We start from the raw sequence: 24,169 nt of genomic DNA, 5'->3' as shown, positions 1-24,169 counted from the left end.
CTGCAGTGCCAGGGATAGAATCCATGTCTCTTGCATCCAGTGCTTGCTTTATGACATCTTCCCTTCTCCTTTGACCCTGGAACTGAGTTAAAGCAGGAGAATCCATCTATGCATATGGGTGAGAAGTGACTATGCTGTCTGCTTTGAATCAAGCTTCTTTGGACTACATTTTTGGACAAATCACTTCCTTCACAGAAGTACCAGTGGGAATTCAAAGATGAATGAACCAGACTCTGGTTCTCTTGGGCCTTGAGGGAGCCAAAGCAAAATAAATTTGTTAACAAAATGTATTCTCATTCTTGGTTTGTAACAATTTGGTTATTAATCCAAAGAAAAGCTTACATATAACATGGTGTGTTCTGTAGATGCAAATGATAGTCATGAACTTTCTCCTAAAAATAAGGGTTCTTTAAGCCTGAATGATCTTGAATGCTTTTACCTACTAGAAACAAAATGTCTCCCTTGAAAAATAAGAACCCTTAACTTCTCACTAAACATGAAATCCAGATATAAGTGGTTCTAGGGTTGAGTTAAAAAACACAACAATGTAATCAGGGATCTAGTCTTTCTGTGTTTTTACTCCACTGTTCTGAAAGAGCATCCTCAAGTTTGTTTCCTCATGGTCACAAGAAGGCTGCCAATGCTGAAGGAATCACAGTGTCACATAACCATATTCAAAAGCAGGGAGAAAAGGGGCTAGCTTTATATAACTTTTTTTGAAATGAGGAAAAAGACAGAAGTCCCCTCCCAATTTCCTCTTAAATCTCATTGAACAGAACAGTATCATGTACCCACCACTAAACAAATATCTGCAAGGGGAATTGAGGCTTTATCTTGATTATTTAGTCCAATCAGGATATGTGCCGTAGGGGTATGCTATGCCATTGATGAACAAAATGTCAATTGAAAAAAATATACAATCTAAACATTGAGATATGTTTTATCCAAGGACATTAGTGGGACTATAGCCTGGAAACGGCCTCTCAGACAGCTTTGAGGAACTGTTGCAAAGAGGTCAGGGAGGAGCCAGGTTATACTGGCATTTTTGTGAAAAAACAAAAACAAAAATAAACATGTAGTTGAACATCACAAGATTACGGCTAGTCACAAAAACAGACATCTCAAGTTAATCATTTTAGTGCTTTTCTATGTGTGGGAAGATGCTCGAGTCTGCGCTCTCTGAGACCATTCCTTTGATATGCATCTTAACTATCGAGGGCCAGTTTCCTGTTTTTCTCCATCCTGAATTCTCCTCAGGGCACACCATGGGGGGGGGGGCAGCTGCAGGAGCTGAGAGCTTGATGACTGGTTAAATTCTTTGTTTACTGAAATGGTGGGCAACATTCTTTACCTACACAGTCTTTGTCTTTGTCTAGCCCTGTGGGTCTTACCCAGGGGTGTATGTCAGAGCATCTGAGGAGCTTGTATTAGTTCCCTCTTTCTGCTGAAACAAATTGCCACAAGCTCACTGGCTTAAAAATAACACAGATTTATTCTCTTGGAATTCTGGAGGTCTCTTACAGTTTCCCTGGGCTAAAGTCAGGGCATTAGTAGGGCTGGCTCCTTCTGCAGGCTCTAGGGGAGGATCTGTTTCCTTGACTTTTTCAGCTTTTCATGTCCACCTTTACTCCTTGGCTTGAAGCCCCCTTCCTCCATCTTCAAAATGCATCCCTCCAATCTCTGCCTCCATCATAATACCACCTTCTCCTCTCCAGTTAAATCTCACTCTGTCTTCCTCTTATAAGGGTACTTGTGATTACATTTAGGTCCACCTGGATAATCCAGATAATTTCCCCATCCAAGATCCTTAAATTAATGATGTGTGCAAAGTCTCTTTTGCCATGGAAGGTAACATTCACAGGTTACTGGGATTAAGACATGGGTATTTGGGGGCCATTATTCAGCTTCCTATAGAGCCTCACTCCTTAAAGATTCTTAAAGATAAAGGTGAGATCAGGACACTGTATATTTTACAAAATATGTGCATGATTAAGAACCTCTCACCTAGCACAGAGTTTTATTCAACCTTCAGTGACTGATAGAATGAGGTTTGGTTTAGATGGCTCCATTGCTGCCTGAGCAGCAAATATGCCAACACGTGGACAATCTCACTGAACCCTTACATGCTTCCAAGGTAGGTTTTATTCTCATTTTATACATGTGGAAAAAGGCTCTGAGATTCTTCCATCTGTCCAAGGACACACAGTAAGGGAGACAGACCCAGAACCCAAGCTTTTGTTCTAGAGCCCTCCATGTTCCATAGAACTGCTTAACGCAGCAGAACGGGGTAGGGAAGAAAATTCAACATTTGGGGGGATTTCCCGAGGCACAGAAGCCCATCCCCAGCCTCTATAAACTGCATCATCAGAGCTATCCTGTAGCATATTAGAATCCCAAATGCCTTTCATCTATCTCCTGGCACCTGAGTTAAGGTACCTGATGAGGGAGATTACAAACACACGTTTGGATGAGGGAGCAGCTTCTTGGCATTTGAGCCCCGTCTCTGCCCACACAGCTCCTCTCTGCTGACTGGGCTGCCTCCCCCACATACAGTAGGATGTGTACCTTCAGGAGTTGAGAACACGACTCTGACAGCCTCTCATTGTGCTTGCTCCAGGCTACCATGGCAACAGGTGTTCATTCCAGCAGCTGCTCCACAGCCAGCCTGGCTTTGATCTCTCAAAGTTCTGCCTCAGCATTTGCAAACACATCAGAACCGACCTGCCAGGGGACAGCCTCGAGGCCCAGGTCACCTTAGTCTTGACCTGTGACTCTACACTAACAGACCAACTTGCAAATAAGAAGCTCCAGCTCCACAATCAAGATACTGGTATCTTGGACCAGCTGTGCTTGGGCTCAAGTCGCTCATCTGTAAAATGTGCACGTCCAGCAAAGTGTCTTTCCCAGTTGGGGGTAGTGACTCGTTAGGAGGTATATGAGTTTCCTATTGCTGCTGTAACAAATTAATACAAACTTAGTGGCTGAGAATAAGTTATTTTACATCTCTGGAATTCAGACGTCCAAAACAGGGCAGCAGGGCTGTGTTCTTCTGGAGGCTCAAGGGGAGAAGCCATTTCTTTACCATTCCCGACCGCTGTAGGCTGCCCACGTTCCTTGGCTTGGGGACATCACTCCATCTTCTGCTTCCACTGGGACATCTTTTCTGATTCCACCACTTGTTTTATTGGGAGCCTTGTGATTGGGCCCACTTGGATGATCTCCCTGCATCAAGACGTCTTACTTAACCCATCTGCAAGGTCCATTTGGGGCCATCAATAGACAACAATATTAAGTTTTTGGTGATTAGGTTGTGGACATGTCCCAAGTGGCCATTATGCAGCCTACTACCCGGGTCAGGAGGCCATTTAAGGGGCTGACATTTTTTTCAAATGCCATTGTAAGAAATGCAGCACATGTAATACTTCTGGTTCTGATGTGTAACACTATCATGGCATAGTCACAGAAAAAGTTTGAATCCAAGCCCATTCGTTTCACTATTGGCAGATTGCTTTGTAAGAGAATAAGGCCTCAATGTCCAAAGGATGGCCTTGATGAGAACCGGACAACTTGAAATTTTGACCCTTATCACTCTAGGAAGACTAGAACTTTCACACAACGTCTGTGCGGTTGTTTCCTTCCCCACACCAGGGTTGAATTTTACCATATAACTCTTAAAAGAATTTAGAATCAAAGGTTGTGTTGAAGGTAGAAGGATTCAATATTAAAGACCTACAGTATCACAAGATGACCATGTGTATATAATATTTGGGGGGTTTAGAAAAACCCAGGGGTAGGGCAACTTATAACTGAGGGGTGAAGTCTAAATACTAGAAATATCCATATTTTATTCACCTTCACCATGTACAGGGATTCAGAAATTTTACAACATTTTTCATAACTTCTGGTTTAGATCCAGCCTTTTTCTAGTTGAGGGATACAAATTAATGTCTGTATTCGATATCTTGAATATGATGTGAAGCAGCTATTAGAGCTACAGTGTGAAGCAGACTAGTCATGCTGATGTAATTACAGCCTAATTCAGATGGGGCGCCTCAGGAGGAGGTAACACAAGTGCTAGGTAGTGGGACAGCAGCTCTCCAGGATCAGCGAAGAGGCTTGTGTTCAGCTGTGGAGTCTTAATGAGACCAGGAATATTTTTTTTTTTTTGAAGGGGAGCGGTAATTAGGTTTAACTTATTTAATATATTTATTAACAGAGGTACTGGGGATTGAACCTAGGACCTCGTGCATGTTAAGCATGTGCTCCACCAATGTGCTATGACTTCCCCACCAGGAATGTTTTACTTGCATTCCAGAAAGCTAGAATCTTATAGTATTCCTTTCCTGCTTCCAGAGGAGATTGTTGGTCTTTAATTGGATTGGAAGTACACAAAAGAGAAACTAAATCCCTTAAATTCTCGGGGAAATTGTCTACTTATTTGAAAGAGTAATTTGGGTTAGGAAATACTATGATACCAGATGAACTTCCCCTCTCTACAAGGGAAGGGAAACCAGGTATTCGCAAGGAAATAATGCCAATGATTAGGGGTGAGTTCTTGCCCCCCTCATCTTGTAGGGGTGACTTTTTGTCCCCCTCATCTTGAATATATGTGAATAGAAGGGTGTAAAAGACATTAAAATCACTTAATGCCCCCCGAGAAAAGGGCTGTCACTAAATCCTGTTATTGATTGACTTCTCTGGCACTGCCAGTTTTAGCGGGTGGCGGTGAGAAAAAGCTGAGTGACAGGAATCAATTAAGTCAGAAATATGTTTATTCACATCCACATAGACCAAAGCCTGCACAGGGGATTGTGGAAAGGTACTATATTCTCTAAAGAAGAATGACTGCAAGAAACAGTCCTTGAACTCCATCTAACCTTAATGAGACAGAAAAGCAAGAGGCTTACTTCCACCACTTTATTTGAAAACCCGATTAGTGATTTAACATTATGGTTCTTTTCTTGCGCAGGTAACCGATGAAGCCGAGAGTTCCCACAACGCCTGCTAAGGCAACCACAGCCACCACAGTTTTAAAGGCAACAAAACCAGCAGTCCCATGCCCTTTGGACTCCACAGTGCCTAGAAAGGAAGCAGACATTCCAGTCTTAAGATCGTATTTAAATCAAGTGTAAGTTGAAGCTGAAACCTTACGTGTAAGCTCCCCAGAGAAGGAAGTGAACTTAAACTTCAAAAGGACTCGTCTGGGACGCTTGCAACAGCATAGTCCTACCCCTCCAGCCAAACCCCCCCTCTCCCGACCCCACTCCCACAGCTGGCATTTCCTCCTTGCTTTTACTCCTCTCAGATCAGATGGGCTGACACCCGGAAAGGACCTTACGGTCCCAAGCATGCCGTTTAACATTCTGGCACTGACAGATGTGGTCAGTTGTCCCAAGGGCATGGTCTCTTGCGGGTTGTTGGCTAGGGATTTAAAAGAGCTTAATGACAAGTTCTAGGCCTACAATTAAGACTATTGGGGGTGAGGATATGGGACAACAATAACATTAACAGTAAAGGCTTAAGTTTGGTAGTAACAAGACACGTCTTTGAAACTAAGTCTCACTTTTAGAAATATACCCGTAGGCCAAGATTTAAGATTTCCATCGTGGCGTTAGTGACAAAACTGGAAGTAACACAGACGGAATTCTTTCTAGTTATTAACGGTGAGAGGTCTCTTTGCAGATATAAGATGGCTAAAACAAATAGTTACGGAAGAGTAGGTACCATATATGATCCCACTCGTGGGGAGGGGAGACTTGGGGAAGGGTACACAAGAGACTTAACAGAACCTACTGCTGGGAAGAGACTATTATTCCCGTCTTGTTTCTCATGAGCATGTATTATCTATGCACAATTAAATTTGACAGAAACCCAAGAAGCTGAGTCCAAGAAGTACCCAAGGCTTTAAATCCATACCTCTGAGTGAAGAGCCGTCTAACAGGAGGATGGGGCCCGGGAGACTGACTATCACTTTCTCTTCCTCAGTGGCCCCTGTGGCTGGAGACAGACAGTTTGACCTCTGAGATAATGGACAGTGGTAAGAAGTGTGTTGATGGAATACACAGAGCAGCTCTCTGCGGAGGCCATGCTCTGTATAGTTTTGCCTGCCTTTGCAGGAGAGGCATACACCTTACTGTAAAAGCAGGAGGAACTGTGAAAGAATACCCAAAGACAGAATTTAGAGTCTGCTTAGACTCAGGAAGAGTGACTTGAGAGTCAGGTCTGCAGAGGGTCAGGCTGAAACCCACGTGCAAAAACAAACTTGTCCACAGGACTGATTGAGAACCTGTCCATGTCAGGCTCAACAGGTAATGCCGACTGGGTTAAGGTTTCTTGGACTCTTGGGACTAGGTAAAGAATGAGGTGCTCATTCTTCAGTTCTCAAAGACTGAGGCTCGCTTTAAGCAAACTCATGTTAAGGAGGACTTGAAATTTTTACCTCGTCTGCTTCTAGACGACACAAGGCAATTCACAGAACACAGAGGGGGTTCAGGAGAGAGTTGGTTGCAGATTAAGGCACTGCAATGGAAGTAGACCTGGAGATGGGAGAAGAATTGAGTGGAACTGATGCTCTCACATTTGACCTGTCCCAGGTGACTTGTTAATCACTTACCAAGTGAGGGAACTCCTGGGCCCCTGACACAAAGGCAAAGGTCTTCACGTCAAACCTCTGATAGTGACTAGGATAGGCCACGGAGGAGCCAACTGGATGGAAGGTGGTCCTGTGGTTGTCCAGGTTGTATTCACAGCTGAAAGGCACATTTCAGGGAGGGACATCAGCTACACTCACCCCACGGTCTAACAACGTTTGCTCAAGTTCAGTTACACGTAAAACCTTCAGGAATATTGCTGAACCTTCTACCTGTACATTTTATTTTATTTAATATACCTCTGATCTGGCCTATCCAACATATCCATGAAGTCATGTTGTTCATGCTCGTTTTTCTTTTATGTGTTAATACAATTTAAGTATCGATTTTTTTTTTGCCAGCTAAACTCATCAAGAATTAAGTTTTATGTGTAGCTCTTCAGATGACACTAATTTAACTCTTATTAATCTGAGTGTCTATTATATCCCAGGCAGTTAGCATATGTTGGTAACAAAAAAAAAGGTAGAGACGTGCCCTTTTATATCTTAGATGCTAGCAGAGGGTGGCAGCTGCAAAGTAGTATGTTAGATTGCAGGTAAGCACTAAGGAAAGAAGAGTTAGACCAGGGTCAGGGGGCAGGAGGGTCAAGGTCGCTTCAAAGAGAAGGGGACACTTGCTCTACAGTGGAATTTGACACAACATTGTAAAGTGATTATAAATCAATTTTAAAAATGTTAAAAAAAAGAGAAGGGGACATTTGAAGTAAAACTTTAATGGACTGAAGGAATGAGCTGCATGAATGTGCTGGCTACACACGGTCCTGTGTACCTGGCAGGAGTGTACCTGGAGGTTACAAGCTTAACAGGTTACAACAGCTTCATTTTTTACAACAGCTTTAAAGACAGCTAAGTACAGTGCTACCCAGGTACAGACCCCTGCAGGTGTTGGTCCTCTCCACTTTGCCAGCACACCAGTGGGTGTTGTCACAACTTTAGAGCATCATGGTGTTCGGGTCTAGAATCAGATGGGCATTCAAATCCTACGATTTATTAAATATTACTTTGGGCTAGTTATTTAAGCAGCAAGCTTGGGTTTCTTCATGAAGTGAAATGACCTGTGTCTCTTATGGAGTGAGGTTCAAATGCACGTGGAGGACATAGCACAATGACTATCACAGGGTAGTTATTCAGTAAGTGGATAGGAACTAAGTATTTATTTTCTCTCCAGATAATAGAGGATTAAAGCCAGATTTCCTTGGGAAGGATCCTATTCTTTTAGATTCAAGGGTAATGGGAAAGCATAAATTATTAGATCAAAGACTGGTTGCTAAGAAACAAGGATAAAAATCAGGGCCTTTGATATAGTGCTTCTCTCAAGCCCAAGTGCATTTTAATTCTCTTTACTGGCAGTCTGAGTGATCAGCTGGTCTACTTTGTGTTGAGAGTACATACCCATCCACTACAATATTCCACTGGGGGCGAGAGGCTGGGTCCACAGTGGACGTTGCCCAGCAGTCATCTAAGACCAGCTTGATGTTGGGGTCCGTCCTGTTTAAGACTCTCACTTCTAGGTAAATCGGTTGGCGGAGGTATCTCACCAGAGGGTACTCCTTGTCCCCATACGGCTGCAGGTAGGAGTTATCTGAAATGGAGTAGAAGCCTCTCCAGTTCTCAGGAAGTTGACTGGCCACGAACAGGTGCTTGAGCATTACTAATGCTCTCATCTGGTGGCATCAGAAAGTTCATTTTGCACACTTACCCTATGATCCAGCAATCCCATTCCTGGGCATGGATCTGGAGGAAAGTCTAATTTGAAAAGATGCACATACCCTGATGTTCACAGAAACATTATTTACAATAACCAAGACATGAAAGCAAGCTAAATGTCCATTGACAGATGATTTGATAAAGATGTGGTGCGTATGTGTGTATATGTGTGTGTGTATATATATATGTATATATATATATACACACACACACACACACACAATGGAATAACAACTCAGCCAAAAAATGCATAAAATAATGCTATTTGCAGCAGCATGGATGGACCTGGAGATTGTCACACTAAGTGAAGTAAGCCAGAAAGAGAAAGAAAAATACTATATGATATCACTTATATGTGGAATCTAAAAAACTGACACAAATGAACTTATTTAGAAAAGAGAAACAGACTCACATACATAGAAAACAAACTTACGGTTACCAGGGAGGGAAAGGAGGGGTGGAGGGATAAATTGGGAGTTTGGGATTTGCAGACACTAACTACTACGTATAAAATTAATAAGCAACAAGGTCCTACTGTGTGGCACAGGGAACTATATTCAATACCTTGTAATACCCTATAATGAAAAAGAATATGAAAAGGAATATATATATATTCAGAGATAGAGAGATACATTCAGATAGAGAGATAGAGATACATTCAGATAGAGAGATACATTCAGATATAGATATATAAATATATGAATCACTATACTGTACACCAGAAATTAACACATTGTAAACAGACTACAATAAAAAAGTTCATTTTAGGGAAGAGTTTCCTGAAAGTATTTAAGCAGATGTTTTAGGTTATAATGTCTCACCTGGGTAGGTTTGCAGGGTCAAGGCAAGTGGACCTGGCTTCACTGAGGCCACTGGAGGAGGAAGACTTTCAACACTGCTACTTATTAGCATGTTACTGCTGCTGTAATGGCATCTCACCTGTCATTCTGTAAGAATGGGTGGGTGAGTGTTAAGAATTTTAGGTTAAATGACTGCTTGAGTTTAAACGGGAGCTTAAAAAGTCAAGTAGTGATTGTGTCACACCTGAATTCACTGTCTCTGGAAATTGTGCTTGGAGGAAGATCCACCCAGAGAGCATGTATCTCATTTTTATAGATGACTTTGTCATTCTTGAACTTAAAATTAGAGTAGGGTTAGAGAGAGTGGTTAATCAGTTATCTCAAAAGTAAGTCTTAACTCCTAGCTTAACCCCTTGCTGCTACTAACCTTACGTCTTGTTCCACATCCACTCAGGGGTATGCGAAAGCGTACCAGCCCCTGAGACGGAGCTTTGAAGGTTGGCTGGCAGGAGGAGTCTCCTACCCTGAGGGTATCCAAGTTGAGAGCCGGTTTTGTCTGGTGGCTGTAGACCTCCACGTCCATAAACCCATCCTGAGTACACAGCTCACCTGAAACTAGATGGGGGCGAGAGTTTTTAAAACAATTTGTCTGCCATGGGACTATTGTCCTCTACCAACCTTGAAGTGTGATGAAAGTCTGGATTTTTACCACGAGGCACTAGAATTTGTCGTAAGTCTTCGTTTGGGAAAAACACTTTGATAAGCAGCTTAAATCTTTGTTTGGGAAAACACCTTGATAAGCAGCTTGAGTTACAAGGGGAGACACTTGAAGGTGCCTAGGCACTAGTGAGGTGGCTCTGTATGAGCAGAAGGATTTTTCATCCAAGTGAAGAGGGAGCAGGAGACGTGGGAAGAAGCACCGGGTGGGGCAACAGACCCACGATTATACCCTGATGAGGCTGTAAGTCTAAGCACCTTGTGCCATTATGTCCCTTCCGTCAAGACTCACAAATTTTGAGTGGTTTGAGGGGGAAGCTGAAGCAGCAACTAATTTGTCCTATTTGGCTTGACTTGATACAGGCCAGCGAACTCCCAGGAGCACAGGGCAGAGGCAGTACTGAACAAGAGGAAACACCCACTTCCATATTCTTTGAAAAATTTTCAGGAGTTTGGGGGAAAACTTGTAGTCTCTCTAGTCTCAGGTATGAGGCAATCTTGATTAGATGATGGGCTTGGGCTCCCAACACACAGTAGACCCAGGTTACTAAACATGAAACAGTTGTGAGACCTACCTGTATGTGTATTTTAGAACTAGTATCTTCCTTGGATCTCAGACTAATATTTTCTGATCCAACCAGTCTTTCGTTTCCTCCAAGTATAAGCAATACAGAGTCCGAACTTCTACATACTCTCCCATATGCAAGAGCTAAGGGAAGAAGGATGTAGGGAACCGTTCAAGAAAAGTGGTCTTTACCTATAGAAACTGTTGGTTCACAGGGACACTCAGGATAAATCACCATGGATACAGTCTCCAGTTGAATGTAAAAGGTCAGCTTGAGTGAAGGTAAGTAGAACTGATAGGGTAGGCATTTTTCAGGGAACTGAAATGAAAGAATGTCAGTTAGCAGCCACAGCCTGTTGGGACCCAGAACACTCACAAGAGAGGCAGGAAGGAAATACATTGAAACCTGCAAGGCACACTCCAGACTTAATATGGTCTCCCTTTAAGTCAGAACAAGAGACCCTATCACTTCTCCAGACCAGGATCCTTCTTCTCTTGGCAGGAAATTTATTGCTTTAAACTCATACCCTCAAGGACCCAACACTGTATGTTCTTTGTACTAGGCACTAGAGGTTGAATTAACAGATCAAATTCCAAAGACCGGAATACCTTGCCAAGCCAGGAGTGAGTAAAAAGAACTCTACAAGTGTTATTGCAAAGCACACACCAACTTAAGATTATTCTCTGGTATCCCTGACAATGCTCTGGTGTCCCTGGCAATTGTACCAGTTGAGATCCAGCCTCAATGTGGACAGTTGGGGGCACCTGTTTGAATCAAGCTGCCCTGTGTTAATAGGGCATAAGATGTTCATCATTATTTGATAGAAGTTTGTACTGTTTAATGAATTAAGAAACTCAGGAAAACTAGGAAGAATTCCATTACAGTTAAACAGGCTTGGTGTTCGAGAATGAATTTCAGTTACTTGAGAATTCACTTACGCAAGGTTTTCAAATGAGGCCTTCCTAATCTTGAATATTTTACACCAGCAGTTAGACTTTATGGACAAGTCAGCATTTATATCAGGGTGGCCTGAAAAGCTATGCTTCAGTCATGCTTCCATGAAGTTCAGTGAATGATAATGGAACATACTTTTGTTTTGAGAAGAGTTTTGCTGAAATGCAACCGCAAGCCATTTGTTGTTTCTGTATCAATCCCATTGTGGTGCAGCTGGCTCACATCAATAGTCCTATTTTCAAAGCTCACAGATTTTAACTTCCCAGGAAACTCTGGTATGGTGAGAGTCATGTGTGTGGCATTACAGGTTACAGGATCTAGAAGGAATGAGAGAGGGATCAGCTTTGATTAAGCCCCTAGGACAATGTCTCCCATACCTGGAGTTGCCCCTTCCTAGGCCCTTACCTGACATACAAATGATTCTTGATGATAAGATGATCGTCTGCCCAGGAGATACATGTGTGAGCTTCAGGGGTACCATGTAGAGATGACTGTTACCTTGCTGAGGAGAGGCGTTTTCAAAGACATTGGTTGATTTGAATTACTTTAATTTGTAACCAATGTTAGAATAATAATCAGGGTAAACATACTCAACTATTGGGCGTTGTTTTGGCTCAAGTAGAATTTAGGCATTTTGTCCAATAATTGTTTGACAGGTGCTCTAGTTTTAAAATTTTGTACTTTATAATATCTGATAAGGTAGTACCTACTGTAGCTGATCATTTCTAGGTAGATATGAGCTCTTGTTTTATGACTATTTTATGGTATCAGCATTCAGAGAGAATGTTTAAGATTCAGCAGTCTGTTTATACTCAGTGCACAGCAGGACTGTTGTTAGAATGGCTGACATTAGAGCACGTAGGTACCAAGACCTGTTCTAAGTACTTTGGCACATTAACTCATTTAACATAGTACCTTGATTGTTGGCCCAAAGAGCACCAGTACCTACTGTAAACACAGCAGAGGACAATGATAAAACAGAACATCTTAATTTATAAAGGAATTTTGTAGTACCCTAGTTCTACAGTGTGTAGTACAGTTAGATCTCTGGGGAAGAGGGAGAACAGATTGAAGTAAGGACCTCATCTGTTTTGTTCTCGTTGTTATCTTTAGTACTCAGACAGTACTTGGTGCATAGTAGGGATTGAGATACCTGTTGAGTGAGTTGTATTCTCAATTTGAGGACATGTTTGAGATCATGCTTGGATTTAGAAATTTTGACCTGTGCCTGGGTGGTGGTATTAAAAAAGGTTCACACCCACCGAGTAGTGAGTCACTCCAGTGGCATGGAATGACACTTGGACGTTCATCTTCTGGTTACCAATCAGGAGATTATATCCTTGCATCATGGCCTCTTGAAAGGTCAGAGTTTGGGCTCTTTTACCATCACCAACTGTAATGGTCCATCCCATCCGAGGTTTGGATTCCTAAAGTCAAAAGCTTCATTTAGAGGGATGATGCTCCCCTTGACTCCAGGACTATTGTCTGTTTAATATTTTGATGAGGATTGAAGTTATGTCACCTTTAATGTAGAACTAAAGTTTACTTAGGCTTGTAATTTAAAAATAACTTCCATACCGTTCTTGCGGCTGCATTTTCATCAGCCATGCCAGGAAAAAAGTGAAAGGTAAACTGGAAGACAAAAAGATGATGTGAGGTTTTGGTTTGGAGAAGGTTGCTGAAGTCATGTTACCTGACAGTATGTGGAAAACACCCAGAGCAACTGCAGTGTGGTTCTGTTACACCACAAAGCCTGGCTGTTGGATGTCGTAGAAGCATGGGAGCAGGCATGAATCCTAGAAGTGCCCTTAGACATCATTTCCTCTTTGAGCTTTTGATACCAAAAGGCAATTGGTGGGAATACAATAATAGTAGGACACTTTTAATACACCACTAACATCAATGGACAGATCTCCCAGACAGAAAAAAAAAAAAATCGATAAGGCAACAGAGATCCTAAATGGCACTATAGAACAGTTAGACTTAAATTAATATTTTCAGGACATTATATCCAAAAAAACAGTACACATCCTTCAAGTGTACATGGAACATTCCCTAGGATAGGCCACATACTCTGACACAAAACAAGCCTCAACAAATTTAAGAGGATACAAATTATTTCAAGCAAGTTTTCTGGTCATAACAGCGTGAAACTAGAAATCAATCACAGAAAGAAACAAACAAAAAATTGCATGGAGACTAAACAACATACTACTAAAAAACCAGTGGGTCAATGATGAAATAAAAGAGACAATTAAAAACTCCCCTGAGACAAATGACAATGAAAACAACCACACAAAATCTGAAATGGAGCAAAAACAGCCTAGGAGGGAAGTTCACAGCAGTACAGGCCTTCTTCAAAAAACAAGAAAAATTTCAAATAAACAAGCTTACCTACCACCTAAAAGAACTAGAAAAAGAACAAACAAAAGACAGTTGGAAGACCTAAGCTCCCTTCCAGTTGTAAGTTGAGATACTAGATTCTTTAATTTACAGCTTTTCACTATGTTCATAGAAATCAAGTACTGTGTCGAGCCATGCAGTTCCGTTATTGTTATAATAAAGTATGAATATTTTTGTTCATTGTTGATGTTAGCCATGTTAGACTATAAAGTCCATGGGCTTTTTTGCTCATTTAGTCTATCCTAGCATCTGGCATAGGGCCTGGCACATGACAGGTATCCAACTGGTCAAGCGACTGATTGCAGACACCAGTTGAATCCTTTTTTATTGCTAGACATGATGTGCTGAGCACTGTTATCTACTTTCTCAGTCAATTCTTAAAGCCATTTTATGAAGTGTGAATTGTCCCCCACTTCAGACTTGGAAACAAATTCTCAATATTGTTCGGAAATCAGTCAATCCAAAGCCACACAGCAAGTCAGTGGTGAATACAGGATTGCAATCCTGATCCTGTTCTGAAGCCCAGCTCTGTCTAGACCACATTTCCCCTGCAGTAGCCAGATGAGAAGGCAGTCAGCCTGCTTCACTCACAGACATGAAATCCTTCGTGCAGACAGTGGATCCTGAATGCCGCTCATGGCTGTCTGCTTGCATCACTGGACAGCTGACCTGATACATGAGGCCATCTTGTCTTAAAACAGCAGTGTTGTCCGTGAGTTTGATGGTCATCTGGTGCTGGCCAAGCTGTAGAAAATGGCATGGTAAGAACAGAATGCTAGTGTTTAAGTGAGAAAGGGAATTCCAGAATACCATCCGACTGACAAAACCCTTAAAGTTTATCAGTACCCCAGGTTCTAGAATATACCTCATTCCTTTACCAGGAGACTCTCTAGCTAGCCTCTTTAGATATCCAGGAAAGACGCATACATTGGCAAAGAACAGTCCTTGAGTGTTAGAGCTCAGGGTCCAGTTTTTATTTTCTTCTTACATTGATGTCTGAGTAGCAAGTTACTGGTTGATTTGGGGCCTCTACCAAAAGATTCAAATACAGTTATTGAGCACCTATGTAGCAACCATTGTGCTGGGTCTGGACAGAGCCATTTTGCTATTTCTCCTGGCCCAGGAAACTCACCAGCCTAACGTAGGGGTTAGCCAACCTTTTTGTTGTTGTTGTTAAATGCTAACATTTAGACTTTGTAAGCCACATACGATTTCTCACACGTTTTAAAAACGCTAACAAAAACCATTCTTAGCTGGAGGACCATCACACACACAGACCATGGGCTGGATATGGCCATTCACAGATTGTAGTTTACTGACCTCTTATCTAAAGGAATGCATCTTTAAGCTTCCCTGAAGCTGGGAAGGGCTGTTTTAGAGGGGAGCGTTTTAATTGCTGGAGATCTTCACTATAGAGTAAGATGAAGTAGCCTATTAAGGCAGGCAGACTTCTAGGACACATCCCAGACCTATTAAGTCATCAACTCAATGAACTAATTCAGTGCTTTAAGTTCCCTAAGTGATTGTTTGCACACAAAAGTTTGAGAACTACTTAGATTGCTTTTATTGGGCAGTACTGTTGCTTGACAAGAGGAAATCCTCCTGTTCAGCTGCTGCGTGCCTTCCAACACACGTTTTTACAGCAGGGAGTTACCGGCATTCTATCTGCTGGCACCGAAAGAGCTTCCTCTTTCCCATGCGAGTCACAGATCAGGATAAATCACATTTGATTATTTATTGTGCCCAGGTGCTATGCCAAGACCTTCATCTGTATTGTGTCATTAATCATTAAATACCTTATGGAGAGGCTATCAAAATCCATTTTCCATTGGGCAAGGAGAAGCTAACTTGCCCAAGATCGCACCTAGATAGTGTCAGAGTCAGAGAGCAAGACCGAGGCCTCCACTCCAGGGTTTCTCAGCCTCAGCACTGGCATGTTAGGTCTAAAATGTCTTTTATGGGAGGCTGCTGTGTGCCAAGGAGGCCACTTAGCAATATCCTTGGCTTGTACCCACGAGATGCCAGTAGCTGCCCTTCCCCTCTTCTCCCCACCAGCTGTAACAACCAAGAGTGTCTCCAATTATTGCAAGATCTTCTCTGGGATGATTAAAAAAAAAAAAAAAACAACCCTCCCTGATTGAGAGCCTCTGCTCTATCCCAAAGCCTTAACTCCTACATTGCTACTTCCCAAGTCACTCCTCAAACAATTACTTACCACTCTTTTGGTACAGGTTTCATATGGGGCCTCCAGGGTAAGCTTTTCTGGGTCCAGAACATAAGTACAGTTCAGCATTTCAAGACCAAGGGGATCTACAGAAGTGAGAGCAGTTTAGACAGGAGATGGCCAGTAAGTACATTCCAGTGACATTGAGTCAACCAAAGCTGCATAGCCAAGACTGCCAATCCATTTCTAAGGTCTGTCAGTCACTTCACTTTTTATTTTCCCAGCTGGGTGATATAACCCAAGCTCTGACAGATGCTGTGATTTGAAGCTAGAAGTTTCCTAGGGGATTCTGAGATAAGACAGATTTCCAAGGAAAGATTTCCAAGGAAAGAGAAGGTCTTCCACTCTTGGAAGCATCACGGAATTCAGTGAGCCTGTGTATCATGGGATTTGGACACCAACTGCTCCAGAGTTTGTGTGCTCTGCTCCCCAGAAAAACGGAGCCAGCCTTGAGCCAAGGCTTTCTACTAAGTAAGTCCAAGATGAAATAATAATAGACGTTACTTACCCACCACAGATGTGTGCCATGTCTTGTTGGCAAGAATGCTTGGAAACTCCACTGTCATTCTATTTTCATGGCAAATGACAGAGCCTGAAAGAGCCAAAGAAGCACGTGGGGCATCTTTGAACAACAGGAGGCATGACTCCCATGGAAGTATAATAAGGGACCTCGTCTCTCCAACAGGCATCGGGGAAGATACCAGTTGGGAGAGGCAAAGCTTGTCCCCCACTCTTGGGGAGCTTACAAAACTGGTAGAAAAGACAAAACTACAATTCAAGATACCAAGAACTGTAAGGAAGTTATCAATTAAGTGCCTAGGGCTTTCTAAAATACTCCAGGGATAAGCCTGGATTGGGGTTAACAAGCACGCCTGCAGGAACCAGGCTAGAACCTTGTCAGGGAAGGCTGATGGAGATGGGGATGGTAGGTCTGTGAAGAAATGGAGAAAAGTTTTGGCTAAAGATTTTTTTCAATTTGAAGTTTAAAAAGTGTCCCCAGGTAAGCCTAAGGACACACTTTTTAAAAGACTAAACAATCTGTTTATAACCTGCCACTGTGCATCCTTTGGTTCAGGTGAAAGGATCAAAAAACTCACTGCAAGTGGAACAGCTCTGATTTTGTCTGTTCCGTTGATGCTTTCCTGAAGCATGAGTATGTGTTTGAAGAGGAATGCTACTGGAGATAGGGGCTTAGTGTTGTGGTTTGCTGTTCTGTGGATGCCATAAAGCTTGAGGTAGGGAGGGAGTAGAAAGTAATGCAGATGCTTTTGCCATTTCATTTACTTGGTAGAGCAAGTGATAGGCAAGCAATGGAAAAAAAAAAAAAAAACTAGGGATTTGATCAAGGTAAGAAGGAGACTGAGTGAAGATTGTCTAACCCATGTTTGTGTTTCTTGGCCATTTAGTCATCCTAGCTGCAATCTGTTCCCTTACCTAAGAGGCCTACCTGGGAAGTCGTGATTCACCAACTGATTAACATCTACTGAGTTCACCGAAGTCAGAAGGGCGAAGAGTAGAGAAAGGGACCTGTAGGTGATGGAGGGCACGGGGGAGAGCGTTAAGGAGGAATAAACTCCAGCAGACATTGACTTTACAACCCCTCCCTTCTGCCCCCAGAATGACTCACCTCCAGTCTGCTCTGAATCGGCTTGAGAGTCTCCTACTGTCTGCTCTCTGCCTGGACGCCATGACCAAAGGCACCACCCAGTCAACCAGGCAGAGGGCTCGGCTGCTCTGCGCTTTTACAGCAGGAAGCAGGACATGCCCCCGCCCTCTCCCCATTGGAGACACCTGAATCTTCTCCAGCCTTCTCAGCTGAGAGGAAGGGGTTTGGGAAGGAAAAGGCTTTCTGGAAGGCCTGTGAAAAATAGAGCTCTGCCCCTCCTGACGTTTGCTCCACCAGCTGCTCTGCAGGTCAGCCATGAAACCAGCGTTCCTTGAAACTGGCTCCTGCTGAATAAATTGGTGTTTTTCTCAAAACACTGGGAAAAATTAAGATCTCTAAATCTTTACAACTCATATGTAGAGTGAAGGAGTGTGGTGGGATTTTTTTTTAATTTAATTTTTATTTTTTAAAAATATTTTTGATTACTTACTTAATTAATTTATTTATTCTATTTATTTATTTTTTAGGAAAGAACAGCTCTTGTTCCCACTATCTTTAAGTAACAACCCTTTCAAGTTACTGCTGGTCTTCTGGCTATTGTGGACATCACCTTGGCAAAGGGTATGAAGAAATACTTTAAAAAAATGGACAAAGCATTATTTTCCCTCAAGGATAGATTTTAAGCTTACTTTTTTTTTTTTTTTAAAATGCAGAGAATTACAGAAGGATATAGAGAAAAGGAAAAAGTCATCTAAATTTTATCACTGCTCATACTAATAATACGTAACTAATAGAATGTAACTTTATGGTCTTTTTTTACGAACACCATGCATGCTTAAAAACAACCACCACCACCTGGGATCAAAGTATAAATTATGTTTGTCTGCTTCATATGTCATGGACATTTTCCGTATCAAACAAAAGGTCTCTATGACCATTTTAAAGATTTCATAATACTCAATGTCTAGATAAATTGGTGTTTAACTGTTCCCTAATGATGGACATTAAAATAGCTTCCAATTTTTCATCATTATAAGCAATAATTTGTTGGACATTCTTGTACATTTCCCTGGTTAACTCTCAGGAAAATTTCCTAGAAGTAGGAATTCTGGGTCAAAGGGAATAGTGATCCAAATTAAGAATATCATACTGGGTTACAATAGGGAGTTTACAGGTGGGGAAATTGAGAAAAAGCAACTTGCCCAAGCTTTACCATCTGGGTGTCAGGGCCAGGGTCAGATTGAGAACTCAGATTTTCTGAGACTTAATCAACATCTTTTCAGCACCTCTCACTGTTCTTTGAGACACCTTGCTGTCTGCAGTCCATGCTCCATAAGAGGTGATAATGCTCAAATTCTGTGCACATAGGGAGGGTGGCATTTGCAACGATTGATTTATGTGTTGTTCTTTTTATGATTTATGTCTTTGTGATGTAACTTGAGGAGTAATCTTCATTCCCTGTTACAGGTGTCTGAAATACTGTTAGTCAGTGTAGAGTTTCCCCTACCTTCCTCTATCAAAATGATCACCTGGGGTTCTGGTTAATCTGGATCCCACCCAAAAGCTACTGAATCAAGCTCTCCAGGGGAAGGGCCTGGGGTATGTTTAATAAGCAAGGTGAGTCCTATGCTCAGCGAAATTTGGGAAATACCTGGAGGGAGGAGGTAGGCAGGAAGATGAGTGATGCCAGTGGTTAACTTAACTTCTTTATGGGAATCAGTTGATTAGATTATATCCCAGTGGAATGGAGAGAGGGAGCGAAATCCAGGATAAGCAGGTTTTTGGGGGTAGAGATGGTGAAAGGATTTAGATTCTTTAGCAGGAACATGACAGCAATAGTTACTCCTAAGCATTTTTTCCAAAAGTGGCACCTTTTCTGATAAGGGTGATGAATACACCAGAGATTGATTTCATTTGCCCTCCCTGACCTAGCCAGTGCTGTGCTCGGTACAGTCACGGAACCACTAGCTCAGGCCCATAAGAATCAATGCTGCATAAGTACACAAGGATGCTAATAGTTTGGTGTAGCCAGCCTTGAGAATGAGAAAGACATGGCCTCTCCACAATAAGATGGTGTCTCATACCACTAGTTAGGAACAACTAAAATCTTTACAAAAATGATAGATCCTCAATATTTTACTAAATAAACAGTAGGATCTCTTTCATATGTATGTTTTCCGCATTCTTTTCAATGAGCCTTTTTAAGGGTGCTTATAGCTACAAGGTGCTCCCTCTCTTCTGTGACTGCCCTGGTCTCCACCTGACTTATGAGGTCACTTCTCAGCTGCTCCTCACCAGGCATTTCTTTTTTTTTTTTTTTTTTTTTTTTTTTTTTTGAGAGTTTTAGATTGCTATGCAAAACAACAATGCAATGCTGTTGCCTCATTTGGGCAGGTGCCTTCCTTAGTTTCTGAAATGCAGTTCTTATGAACAACAGTTTCTAATTCTTAAATTCTAATCCGGTTGCCATATTTTCCACGACAATTGCAAAAATATTCATTGAAGATGACCTAAATGTTATCATCAGAAGATGGTTAGATAAATTCTGGAATACTCTTCAGGTACTAAAATAACCCTGTGGATTCAACTGGATATATGAACACTGATATTAAAGACATCCACAATAAACTGGAGTAATGGAGCTGCATAATTAGTATGTTTTCATATTTTACTTTAAAAAAAGAAAAGTGAGAAAACTATGTTGTCTATATATTGTGTCTACATACAGGCATATAATGCATGTTTGCATTTATATACTGGGGAGCTAGCACATTACACAGAGGAGGAGACAGTGCAGGTATCCAGGCAGCCCATCCCAATCCAGCCATGCTAGACATTGACAGCCATTGCCTGTTCTGACTTGTTTGTGTTCTTGCTGTACTCATTATAAATATGTGTTAGGTATCATCCCTGGAATAGGAATAGGGAGATGGGATACATGCTTTTTTAAAAACTTCATTCACTTCTTTTTTTATTTTTTATTTTATAAGTTGAAGTATAATCAGTTTACAAATGTGTCCATTTCTGGTGTTCAGCATGATGTTTCAGTCAGACAGATACATATGTTTATTTGTTGTCATGCTCTTTTTCATTTTTGGTTACTACTAGATATTGAATGTTGTGCCATATGCTATACAGAAGGAACTTGTTGTTTATCTATTTTATATATAGTAGTCAGTATCTCCAAATCTCAAATTCCCAATTTATCCCTTTCCACCCACTTTCCCCCTGGGTAAACATAAGTTTGTAAGTTTCTGTTTCTGTTTTGTAAATAAGTTCATTTGTGTCTGTTTTTTTTTTTTTTTTAGATTCCACATATGAGTGATATCATATGGTATTTTTCTTTCTCTTTCTGGCTTACTGCACTTAGAATGACAAACTCCAGGTCCATGCATGTCGCTGCAAATAGCATTATTTTATTCTTCTTTATGGCTGAGTAATATTCCATTGTGTAAATACTTACCACAACTTATTTATTCAGTCATCTGTCAATAGACATTTAGGTTGTTTCCATGTCATAGTGCTGCTATGAACATTGGGGTCCATGTATCTTTTCAAATTAGAGCTTCCACCAGTTATATGCCCAGGAGTGGGATTGCTAGATCATATGATAAGTTTATTTTTAGTTTTTAAAGGAATCTCCATACTGTTTTCCATAATAGCTGCACCAAACTACATTCCCACAAACAGTGTAGGAGGGTTCCCTTTTCTCCACACCCTCTCCAGCATTTATTGTTTGTGGACTTTTTAACGATGGCCATTCTTACTGGTGTGGGGTAAAACCTCACTGTAGTTTGATTTGCATTTCTCTGATAATTTGTCATATTGAGCATTTTTTCATATGCCTATTGGCCACTTGTATGGCTTCATTGGAGAATTGCTTGTTTAGGTCTTCTGTCCATTTTTGGCTTGGGTTTTGTTGTTGTTGTTAAGTTGTATGAATTGTTTATATATTCTGGAAATTAAGCCCTCTCAATAACTTCTTTCACTTCTGTATTGATTGAATTGTCTTGCTGATAAATAACCAATTAAAATAATTTAAAAATGATAACAGTAAATCTGATTTGTATATGAGTGAGCTATAGAAGCTATAGAATGAAATGCCCATGAATTCGACCTTTATAGTATAAACGTATAGGTGAGTGGATCTGGTTCATGAGGCTTTCAAAGTCCAACTTCCTATTATAAAATGAAGAAACTAAGCCTACAAGGTTTTGTGACTTGCAGCAAGTTAATAGCAGATCCAGGGAGAAACCAGGTCTTCTGATGTCTACTCCCAGGCTTGTTCTATGATTCAAGAATCCATTTGAATTTCTGGGTGCATGTGTGTAAGGGGGTGTTTCAAAACTCCATGCTTCACTCGCAGTTCATTTAACTTTAAAAGTACAAGATGGCATTAATAAGAATTTACCAGTATTAGATGCATATGAAATATAACAATTTCTATCAGTTATGCTAATATAGCTTAAAATAGCTTTCAAATATCAAATATGAATTTAAGTTGGAAAAATGAGATAGATGTTAATGAGAATGTTCTTGAACATTACATGGTACTTCCTTTACCTATGAAATGTAACTACACAATGTTTATGTCATTTTTCCACTTTGGATCTCTAGACAGATCCAAATTGAATGTGCCTTGTAACTAATGGATTCAAAGAGAACTAGGACAAGAACAGAAACAGCCTCGTCAAACTGTTAATGTAAAGATAAGAAAGCTTAGTTAAATGAATGACAGACAAGGCTCAGAAGTTCTAAATAAAAACTCATTTACATACAAATATCAACACAGTTTACTCCATAGCTAGTGTTGCAGAAAAGCATGTGACAGCTCAGTGTTATAGCTCAGGGTTACAGCTCAATGTTACAGCTCAGTTGTGACAGGAACCTGGATTCGGAAGAGAGACCAAGCAGCACTCGGAGAGTTGGAGAACTCAGGTTTATTACGTCAGCGGGCCCAGAGGAGTTAACGCTCCAAGCTCTGGACTCCGTCTGTAGGTTTACACAGGTTTTTATAGGCTACCAGTCTAGACTTTGCAACATTTTGTAACATCATATGCAAATAAGTTATAATAAAGGTGACTAATTAGGAACAAGCTTTGTAGAAATGGACCACTCAGGAGTGAGAGAAATGGACCAATCAGGAGTGAGCTCCATGCAAATGAAGTGCTATAAATGGATCCAATCAGGAGTTAGCACAGGGAACCAATAGAATTTTAGGGGTAAGTTCTACTTTCTTAGAAGTAAGCTGTTTCAGAGGCAAAAAGCGAGATAATGCCACCAGGCCAGGGAACCAGATGATGCTGGCAGGGGGTTAGTGGCCCTGCCTGGGGGATCTGCTAGTCTTTTTCATGGGGCTTCCCACCTCACTAGTAGCTAGGGTAATGGTTGCCACAGAAGTAAAGAAAATGCTTCCTTGGCAATACAGCATAGTCCTTTTAGTTGGTATAATATTAGATGTTAAAGTTCTTAAGGCAATGTGGCAGATCAGTTGTAAAGGTCCCAATCTTCCATCTCTCCCTGGACTCCTATCCTTTGCAACGTGATTTGCAGTTAGCCTGGTCCCCCCCCCCCCGGCCCCCCGCTCCTCCTTCCGCCTGAATCTGGCTGGCCTTGTGACTTGCTTTGGCCAAGAGAATGAGATGAAGTGATGGTGTGCCAGTTCTGAGAATAGGTCCCTTGAGGCCTGTACACATATGCACACTCTCTCAGCATTCTGCATTCACCATGAGAACAAACCCAGGCTAGCCTGCCAGATGATAAACAACCACAAGGAGCAGAGACAGGTCATCTAAGCTGAGGCTGTCCTAGAGCAGCCAGTCCCCAGCCAACCCACCAGTTGACTGCCGATGAATGAGTGAGCCAAGCCAAGATCAGCCGAGCACAGAGGAATTGACCAGTTGACTGTAGACTTGTGCGCTAAATCAATGCTTATTGTTTTAAGCCACTTAATTTTAGGTGGTTTATTAGGCAGCATAATTGTGGCAATAGTTGTCAGAGACTTTTATTTAGAATTCCTATTTCAAAATGAGCCCAGCTATAAATTATGAAACTACAGATATTCTGCTAGGGAGCAATCTATGAAACTGTGAAGCCTCAAAGGAAGCAAGAGGACCATTTGTGCTGGTGCAGAAACAGACTGCCTTTGAGGGGTTTGCTTTCTCATGGGAGAGAACAAATGACTACTTATGTAACAAATAAACCCTAAGCATAGATATGCAAAATTAAATACACGCAGGCATATTCTCTCCTGTCCAGCACCCTTTGCTCTTCTTTTGGTAGTAACATCATGATGGGCTTTAGGGAACTCTTTCCCGTTCAGTATAATCTTGGTGAGACTTTCAGTCAGGCTGCCTCCTTCACCCTTTGGACAAGGGGTGGGCACATGACTGAAATTAATCAAACCGTGAAATTTGAGTCTCCATCAGGGTAACACGGGTTGAAGCTCAACCCATTCCCTGAAGGGTTGTCTCTTACTCAAGTAACACCCAGCTCTGTTAAATCTCCCTTCACTAAATCTCTGTAATCCACTGCTCCTTCTTT

The 24,169-nt window shown here is 41.5% G+C and overlaps 2 protein-coding genes across 3 annotated transcripts in view; one reads left to right on the top strand and one right to left on the bottom strand.

Moving 5' to 3' along the window:
* Positions 1-4,933: 4,933 nt before the first annotated feature.
* ZP2 (zona pellucida glycoprotein 2) lies at positions 4,934-17,620 on the bottom strand. Its single transcript, XM_032461071.1, has 18 exons — positions 17,468-17,620; positions 16,529-16,612; positions 16,012-16,106; positions 14,388-14,540; positions 12,984-13,025; positions 12,656-12,820; positions 11,799-11,895; positions 11,529-11,710; positions 10,631-10,757; positions 9,584-9,771; positions 9,401-9,492; positions 9,178-9,275; positions 8,042-8,231; positions 6,614-6,749; positions 6,440-6,536; positions 5,917-5,997; positions 5,339-5,421; positions 4,934-5,122 (listed from the first exon to the last, which is right to left on the bottom strand). Exons 1-18 carry the CDS (start codon positions 17,604-17,606, stop codon positions 4,934-4,936), a joined length of 2,238 nt encoding a protein of 745 aa, XP_032316962.1. The 5' UTR covers positions 17,607-17,620.
* Positions 5,003-24,169, top strand: part of ANKS4B (ankyrin repeat and sterile alpha motif domain containing 4B) — a 37,468-nt gene continuing 18,301 nt past the window's right edge. Inside the window, exons 1-3 of one of the 2 annotated variants that reach the window (XM_032460903.1) lie at positions 5,003-5,128; positions 17,638-17,934; positions 18,154-18,247. The gene's annotated coding sequence lies outside the window, so the exon portion shown is untranslated. The remainder of the gene's footprint in view (positions 5,129-17,637; positions 17,935-18,153; positions 18,248-24,169) is intronic. The other variant, XM_006177301.3, reaches the window with a different exon arrangement.

The sequence above is a fragment of the Camelus ferus genome, chromosome 18 (genome assembly GCF_009834535.1).
Source record: "Camelus ferus isolate YT-003-E chromosome 18, BCGSAC_Cfer_1.0, whole genome shotgun sequence".
NCBI lineage: Eukaryota > Metazoa > Chordata > Mammalia > Artiodactyla > Camelidae > Camelus > Camelus ferus.
Note: the sequence above shows the minus strand (reverse complement) of the source record. Positions and strands in the feature narration are given on the sequence as shown.

What these genes read in the sequence shown, in the direction of transcription:
- ZP2 (XM_032461071.1), bottom strand. Translation starts at nt 17,606, where the DNA reads ATGTCTGCTGGAGTTTATTCCTCCTTAACGCTCTCCCCCGTGCCCTCC. An exon ending in CTGGAGTGACTCACTACTCG is followed by an intron (nt 11,896 to 12,655) that starts GTGGGTGTGAAC and finishes GCCTCTCCTCAG; the next exon opens with CAAGGTAACAGTCATCTCTA. An exon ending in GACCCTGCAAACCTACCCAG is followed by an intron (nt 8,232 to 9,177) that starts GTGAGACATTAT and finishes ACTCCATTTCAG; the next exon opens with ATAACTCCTACCTGCAGCCG.